General features: G+C 52.1%; 1 protein-coding gene across 1 annotated transcript in view; it reads right to left on the bottom strand.

Annotated features, from left to right (window-relative positions):
• The window catches only part of SMIM35 (small integral membrane protein 35), a 15,554-nt gene extending 9,604 nt beyond the window's left edge, over positions 1–5,950 (bottom strand). The window contains exons 1-4 of the mRNA XM_072813636.1: positions 5,755–5,950; positions 4,385–4,501; positions 3,352–3,385; positions 2,521–2,653 (exon numbers count right to left, since the gene is read on the bottom strand). Coding sequence (XP_072669737.1) covers positions 2,554–2,653; positions 3,352–3,385; positions 4,385–4,501; positions 5,755–5,950 — 447 coding nt within the window. The 3' untranslated portion in view covers positions 2,521–2,553. The remainder of the gene's footprint in view (positions 1–2,520; positions 2,654–3,351; positions 3,386–4,384; positions 4,502–5,754) is intronic.
• Positions 5,951–8,583: the final 2,633 nt, after the last annotated feature.

Raw genomic sequence — 8,583 nt, forward strand, 5'->3', positions numbered from 1 at the left:
ATTGCTGGGCTAGGCTAGGAGAGTGGCCCCCCCAGTCCTGGTAGGAAGTGAGGGGTAGGGACTGGTAAGGCTCCTCTCCCCTCCCCTCCCTTACCCTCCCCTCCCTTCTCCTCTCCCCCCCCCCTTCCCTCTCCTCTTTCCCCTCCTCCCCCCTCCCCTCCCCTCCTCTCCTCCCCCCCCTTCTCTCCCCTCCTCTCTCCTCCCCTCCTCCCTCCTCCACAATTGGCTAGGGACACCTAGGTGGCTCAGCAGTTGAGCACCTGCCTTTGGCTCAGGGAGTGATCCTGGAGTCCCGGGATCAAGTCCCACATCGGGCTCCCTGCATGGAGCCTGCTTCTCCCTCTGCCTGTGTCTCTGCCTCTCTCTCTCTCTCTCTCTCTCTCTGTGTGTGTGTGTGTCTCATGAATAAATAAATAAAATCTTTAAAAAAAATAGAATCCAAAGCAAGAAAGAAACCAGGCCCCCAGGAAGTGAGGATAGAAAGACAAATAATGTGACTTCTCTCCTCCTTGTTTCTCACTGTCCTGGGCTCCCCAGGACATGTCTTGTTGGCCTGGGTGTAGTTCTGCCTGCAGTTTCAGCAGCGGCTGGGCTCCTGTCTGGCCTTGCTCCGTCCACAGCTGCCCCCGGGAGCACAGCCTCTCTGGATAGAAGGACTCTGCATTAAGGGCCTCCTGAGACAACATCCAGGTGTGGACGCCACCTCGAGTCCAGTAGGGCAGACCAGAGGAAAAAGTGGTGATTCACAAGGCAAACAGTGTTGCTGTCCACCAATCTACACTTGGTTTGTGATTTCCCTTGTGCATTAGCTGGGTTGGTGGTGGTTGTTTTTTTTGTTGTTATTTTTGTTTTTTAAGATTTTATTTATTCATTCATGAGAAATACACACAGAGAGAGAGAGAGAGAGAGAGAGAGGCAGAGACACAGGTAGAGGGAGAAGCAGGCTCCATGCAGGGAGCCCGACATGGGACTGGATCCAGGGTCTCCAGGATCACACCCTGGGCTGAAGGCAGACGCTCAACCGCTGAGCCACCAGGGCTGCCCTTGGTTGGGGTTTTTTGTTGTTGTTTTTAGCCTGGCCTGGGTTCCTCCCCGACTCCCACTGTTTCTGGTCCACCCTTCCCGTCACAGGGTAAGCCTGGCACAGGAAATACACGACACAGGGAGACCGAGATCTCCGCCCCCAACCCATGCCCACCCATTGCGGGAGCCTAGAAAATAAGATCATGCTTCTAGACTGTTTTAAGAACTGCTCTCCAAATGGTTTGGGCAGCCCTGAGCCTCAGCAGCAGAGCCAGGTGGTAGACAGGAGTGTGGGAAGGTTGAAAGTACCAGAATGAAGCACGGAGTGCAGCAGGGCAGAGCAAACCCTAAGAGCAGCCTTCAGCTCTTGGGGAAAGTAGGAAGGTTAAAAACAGCATCTGGAATCACCCCCACTCCCACATGACTTTGCTATTGAAGATATGACTGGTTTTCCAGCCTCTGGAGTCCGTCCTTTGAGGGGAAGTGTCTAGGGGACGCCTCGTGGAGAGCTCCCCTCTGGGTCTGCAGGCCTTGCCCACACCGGGCTGAGCCAGGATGGCTTGGCTCTCCAGGACACCTGGAACCACCACCACCCCCAGACTCAGGGGCCCCCTGGGAACCAGTCTCTACTCCTGAGCAATGGCTACTTTCTTTGTTTGGAGGAGAAAGCCATTGCCTCTCTACCGGACTCTGTCCAGAGTCCAGACCCTTCCTGGGGGTCCTCCTGCTGCAGGCCTGCAGTGCACCCAGAGTGACTCCTCACTGTCCACAACAAGGGACCAGGCCAGGCCTTGAAGGCCCTGGGGGATGAAGGCAGCCCGGGAGCCTGGGAGGGGCAGGTGCCTGTACCAGGAGCTACCTCCTGCAGAAAAAGCAAAGGGAGGGCAACAAAGAGATGAGGCCTGGAAAGGATTCCTCTAAACCACTGCCTCTGGTGAGGCTTCTTCCAAGCCAGAGGATCAGCTCAAAGAGAAACTGGGGGTACATGAGGGATGGCTGGAGGGAGAAAATGGATGGAGGGGAGATGAGCTTGAAGGCAAGTGGAGGGAAGGTGTGAGCCAAGGGTCAGGTGGCCATGAAGCAGGGATCACTCCTGGGCTTTCAGTTCAGAAGTGACACCCTGGAGTGATCCTTCTTGGGCAGAGTAGCCATCTAGAACCTTAAACTCAGAGCAAAGGTTGAGACAGAAAGCTCAACTCTAGAAGCTGCCATCTGATTAGAAATAGAACATCCCCAGGAAAGAAAGGCAGGATGTGGATTGGGTACACAGGCGAAAAGGAACAGTCTGCTACCAGCAGGTGGTGGGGACAGCATGACCCTGAGCCTTGATACCTGAGATCACCTCCCACAGATCCACCCCCCAGAAGTGGTGGAGGATGAACTGAATGATCTCTTGGGTTCCAAACAGTCCTCAATGCTAGACTTGGGTGTCTGCACTATCTGAGGACCTTATTAGAACATTAGATTTACTCAGGAGCTCACCAACCTTCCACTCACCTCTCTGGGGCTCCAGACGCTGACACTCCCCTATCAGACTAGCCTGTCAGAGAACTTCATGTAGCCACCATCTGAACTGCCGATGTGGCCACTGATGGTGAAGGGTGGTCCCACCTCCAGCTCCTTCAGATTCCTGAAAAAGATGATCCAATCAGGTTTTGGGGGCTGAGAACCTGACCTCTCCTTAGGAGCCCAACTCCCTAGACCAGAGCATGGGAAGAACTTCCTGGCTGTGACTCCTTGACTGACTCATCTTCCAAGAACAGGAACTGGCCCATGTCTCAGGGCCAGACCAAGAGCAGGCCTGCCCTGTGGCAGAGATTTGACAAGATGGCTTACCGCAGGGGGACTTTTTGACCCCCCTACTCCCTAAATCCCTGGTGGTCTCCATTTGCTGCTCTCTTTTGACACCACATTGTGTCTGAGACTATATTATTTGTAGTCAGGCCTGTGTCCACCACAGGCAGTGAAATGTCTAAAGATAGAGACTATGTTCATTGTACCCCCTAGAAACTAATATCACTACATCTGCAACAATGGATCCTTCCTGAATACATAATGGGTAGATGATGAAGGAATGAATGAGTGGATGAATGAATGGATTTACCCCCCTACCTGGGGGTAAGTGTTAGGAGGTTCACCATCAGTAGGGTCTTACATAATCCTGTCCATATTCAAGTTTTTATTCATGGTTCTTTCTACATAGACCCTGGCTCCTTCCTTTTCTCTTGTTTGCTCAAGGGGATGGGGAGGAACCAGAGCCAAGGAAGAGAAAGAGTGTGTCTTGGTTCCAAACCTAACCCCACTCAGATCTGTCCTGAATCCACTCACCGGATCTGGTACAAGTTGAAGACAAAATTAGGCCCTAGAAAGACAATCAGAAAAGAGAGGGTTAGTACCTCCAGGGAGACCTGCCCCTCACCCTTCTGGGAACATCTGGTGCTCTCTTACCCCATCTGGGAGGAGTTGGGTGGCTGGGCTGGACCTCAGGATGCTGTGGGAGGGTCCCATGTCCCTTCACTGTCTGCCACCTGCTGGTACCCGGGTGTACCCCATCTTCCCAGACAGAACCACCACTTTCGGGAGGCAGATCCTATGCCTAGGCATCCTCCCATTAAGGGTACCGATTACCCTGGGAAAGGGGCAGTCCTAGCTTAGAGCCCAAAAGAAGCAGACCTGGGCTTGAACCCAGATTGTGCCACTCTCTAACCCTGCAACTTCAGCCTTCCAGCTTCATCCATAAAAAACAGAGACTAAGAATTCCAACCTTAAGTGGAATTTTAAAGAAAATAGTATTAGGCTGAAGTACATTGGCACACAGTAGGTGCTCAACAAACATTCATGGAAGCTGTGGAGGAGGTTAACTGCAGGTCTGAGAAATGCTCTCTACCTCCGGGGACCCCAGCATGTGCCGTCATCTCTCCGAGGGCCTACGGGAAGCGCAGATATGGCTCAGAGCTGGGAGCACCCCAGCAAATTCTGGAAGATTCCCAGGGAAGCTGAAGCTAGCTTGAGAGAGGACCCCAAGATCACAGTCAGGGGAAGAGATGCCCAAGGAGCCAGAGTGGGGGACACCTGCCTAGCCCGCCACCCCTGGCTTCGAGGCCCACACACACCTTGGGGATGGACTCCTGTGGGCTCTGAGGGAAGAAAAAGAAGCTTCAGGCCAGGAGGAGGAGCCCCCACTCCCTTGGTGAAGGCCCAGTACCCCAGCCCCACCCACTCAAGTGCTCCGTCACCCTCACTCAAGTCTTCAACAATGTCAGCCGCCACAGGAAATATTTTTACATGATGCCATGCTGCAGAGTTTGCAGCCCCACCCGGCCTTGCCAACTGCTACAGGAGGGGGCAGGTGCACACTCACCCTCCCAGCAGTACCCGCGTTGGTACCACTTGGCCAGGCTGTAGCCCAGGACGGACACGAGCAGCAGCGACAGCCCCACGCTGAGGATCAGGCCCAGGGTGCTGATGGAGTCCTCACCTGCAGAGACACACGGCCCCCTCAGTGGGTCGGTCACCCATGGTCCTCCCCCTGGTTCCGAGTCTCCCCCCATCCACTGCCATCAGAATGATGGCTCCCCTAGGAATCGCCATCTGAGTAGCTGCTTGAGCTAAGTCACACTAGGATAGCAAAACCCTGCATTTTTAAAGTCAGCTTGTTTCTCCAAAGTAACAGTTTTGGTTTTTTGTTTTTTTTTACTTTCCTCATTTTTTTAATTGGAGTTCAATTTGTCAACATATAGCATAACACCCAGTGCTCATCCTGTCACGTGCCCCCCTCAGTGCCTGTCACCCAGTCACCCCCACCCCCAGCCCACCTCCCTTTCTACCACCCCTTGTTCGTTTCCCAGAGTTAAGAGTCTCTCATGTTCTGTCTCCCTCACTGATATTTCCCACTCATTTTCTCTCCTTTCCACTTTATTCCCTTTCACTATTTTTTATATTCCCCAAATGAATGAGACTATGTTTGTCCTTCTCCGACTGACTTGCTTCACTCAGCATAATACCCTCCAGTTCCAGGCACGTCAAAGCAAATGGTGGGTATTTGTCGTTTCTAATGGCTGAGTAATATTCCATTGTATACACAGACCACAGCTTCTTTATCCAGTCATCTGTCGATGGACATCGAGGCTCCTTCCAGTTTGGCTATTGTGGACTTTGCTGCTATAACACTGGGGTGCAGGTGTCCTGCCGTTTCATTGCATCTGTATCTTTGGGGTAAATCTCCAGTAGTGCAATTGCTACAGGCCTTCTGCTTATTGGAAAAGGCACTGCTGTTTTTGGGAGGGAGCCCAGAAGGTCTGTCCTCAGCCTCACCTGTGGCTCCCAGAGCGGAGACCAGAAGATCCTCAGTACCCTCCCCACAAAGCCCGTGGATGGCACGGCAGGGTGTTTACTTTTAAACTCCGTTTGTTGCTTATACTTATCGCTTCTTCCTTTTTTGTGGTATGAGCTCTTAGCTAAATTTATATTTTATTTGTAAAGCCAAACTGAGGGAGAAAGGGAAGAAGGAGGGACGGGGTGGGCCAGAGATAGGAAGGAAAGGAGGGAAGTGGGAGAGAGGGGAGAGGGGAGGGGGAAAGGAGGTAGGAGAGATGGGGGAGGGAAGGAGGGAGAGGAGGGGTTGGAGATTGGACTCCTCCAAGGAGATGAGATGGGCCTCAAGCAGAAGCAGAGAGGGAAGCCAGCTTTGCAGAACGAGGCTACCAATGGGAGCAGCGTGGAGAGACCCACCTGGCAGGCCAGGGAAGGAAGAGGAGGACCAGCCCGGCTCCTGCTGAATGAGCACCAGGAGTGTGAAAGAATCACCTGATCCTGGTCTTGGTGGCCTGGGGTCCTGAAGCTCCGGGGCTGTCTCAGGGGGCCAGGAGGCACAGTGGTTAAGCACAGCCTTTGGCACAGCAGGCTTGCTTCCAAAGCCCAGGCCCATCATTTGCAAAATGTGGGACCTGAGCAAATCCCTTCCCCTTGCTGGACTTCAGTTTGCTTTTATGGAAAATGAGCATGATAATAAAATACACTTAGAGTTGCCGGGATGACTGATGGAGGTGCGGCATAGACAGAACCCAGCAGACCGGGCATACACTAAGTTCACGAACATTAATTACAACATTGTTGTTGTCATTTTTATCATCACATGGCCTGGCTGCATTTTAAAAATATTTCACAATCTCCCCTGCCCAAGCCTTTCCTTCCCCCATGCCCCTTGGCCTTTCTTCCCATGGAAGCCTCCCAGCAAAGAAAAGGGGAAGGCTTTATCTTAGACCTCAAAAACCCAGGCCATCAGAAAAATTGAAAGGATTCACAACTTAGACAAAGAGATGAGCCAAAGCAAGATTGCCCTCCTCATTGTGCTAGAGGAGAAACCTCCAGCCTTGGGGACGGGAAGGGAAAAGGCGAAATTAAAACAAGTCGGGGAGGGTGGTGGTGGAAAGCACTGGAAAACACTGAAAAGATATCAGTGGTTCCCAGAGAGAAAGTCCTTGTTCCATGATCCAAAATTGAGCCCTGGGGAGACAACAGAACCTGAAGGTAGAGTTGTGGGATCCGAGGATGAGCCCCAGGAAGACAAGAGCCACCCTGGCAGATGGACCCTTGGACAGCCTGGGAGAGTTGCTGTGCCCTCTCACGACACGGGAGCAGCCAAATGATTTCCATGTCCCCGGGAGAAGCAGGGAAGTCACCGAGAAAACTTCTAGACCAGAAGGTGCCATGCAGCTGGGATCTCAGGGACACCTCTGCAGCCCCCTGCAAGCTCATGCTTCAGAGTCCAGTCCACGTGACAGCCACTGCCATGGGTGCCCATGTGAGCACATGGCATCGGGGGACTATGCCTTCCCCCGCTCCTTACATCCCCAAGAAATGGGGGTAATCCACTAATTACCCAGAGCCACTAATGGCATCTTCTCTGGGCCAGGCACTTGTTCTAGACACTTGTATCCCAGCAATAAATAAAACCTACATGTCCTGTTCTCATGGAAATTATATTCCAGTGGAGGGAGACAGACAATAAAGTAAAGAAAGAAATTATACAGTATCCTGGAAGGTGATGCATGGTGAGGGGAAAGAAAGAAAGCAGAGGAAGAGATGGAAAGCTCTGTGGGGATGAGGGTACAGTTTTAAATAAAGGAGTCGGGAATGGGCTCATGAAGAAGGTGACAGTTGAGGAGAAAGCCCTGCAGGAGCTGAAGGAAAGAACACGCCACGCAGGCAGCTCCAGCAAAAACGTGCGGGGCAGAGGGGGCAGCGGGTCCAACGGAGGCAGGAGCGTGTGGGGCAGGTTCCAGGAGTGTCAAGGAGGAGCCCCGAGTGTTGGGCAGGGGATGAGCAGCAGGAGGTGGGTAACAGGAGCCGGACACTATAGTGTCTCAGAGGCAATAAGGGGAGTTTGGGTTTTCCTGTGAGCAAGGTGGGGAGTCACAAGAGGATTTTGAGCAGAGAAGTGATGTGATGCCTTGTATTAAAAGGGCACCCCACTGGCTACCGTGTTAAGAAGAGACGTGGCGGGGGGGTGATGATGATGAAGGGCAGCCAGTCAGAAGGCTATGGTGAAGCTCCAAGCAAGAGATGGTCACTGTGGAGAGCAGTGCAAGCAACTGAGAGGCCAAAGTCCAGGAGACCATCTGTGTGGGCCACAGAGCGTGTGACAAGAACCCAAGAGCTTGAGCCTTCACAAACAAGGGGGAGGGTCCCAGGAGTGGTGGATGACTCAGCAAGGCATGGTAGGAGTGTTTGTGGAAGCTGAGGTCTTAAAGGGTTTCATCAAAGAAAAGAACCACAAGGAAAGCACCAGCAGGGACATCACACGCCTTCCGGAGACCCAGCTGGTGAGGGAAGGAGATGCACAGGCTCCATTGGCTACCATTTTGTCCCCGCCCCTGATGGTGCCTTCTGGCTGAGACAGCTCCCAGACACATGAATTACTCTATTTCACCTCTTTATCTTCATAGGACACTTTAATATTCTTTTTTTTAAAGATTTTATTTACTTTTTTAAAGATTTTATTTATTCACTTGAGAAAGAAGAGCGTGTAGGAGCAGAGGGAGAGGAAGGGGGGAGAGGGAGAGGGAGAGGGAGAGGAAGAAGCAGACTCTCCTCTGAGCAGGGAGCCTGACGGGGGGCTCAATCCAGGACCCAAAGATGATGACTGTAGCTGAAAGCAGATGCTTGACCGCCTCAGCCACCCAGGTGCCCCAAGATTTTATTTATTTGAGAGGGAGAGAGCAGGGGAAGTAGCAGAGGGAGAGGGAGAGAATCTCAAGCAGACTCAACACTGAGCATGGAGCCCAACACAGGGCTCAATCCCATGACCCCAAGATCACAACCTGAGCCAAAACCAAGAGTTGATGCTCAACCACTCAACTGACTGAGCCACCCAGTGCCCCATCTTTAACTAATATTCTTTACTTATTCTTCCTTTTGCATACCATTCCATTTTCCTTATAAAATATTTTATGCACACAGAAAGTACACAGAATAACATGATAAACATCCATGTGCCTACCACTAAGCTTCAAAGAATTCAAAAATTCCACCATTACTGCTCGTTAACTTCAGTGTAGC

The sequence above is a fragment of the Canis lupus genome, chromosome 3, assembly GCF_048164855.1.
Source record: "Canis lupus baileyi chromosome 3, mCanLup2.hap1, whole genome shotgun sequence".
Taxonomy (NCBI): domain Eukaryota; kingdom Metazoa; phylum Chordata; class Mammalia; order Carnivora; family Canidae; genus Canis; species Canis lupus.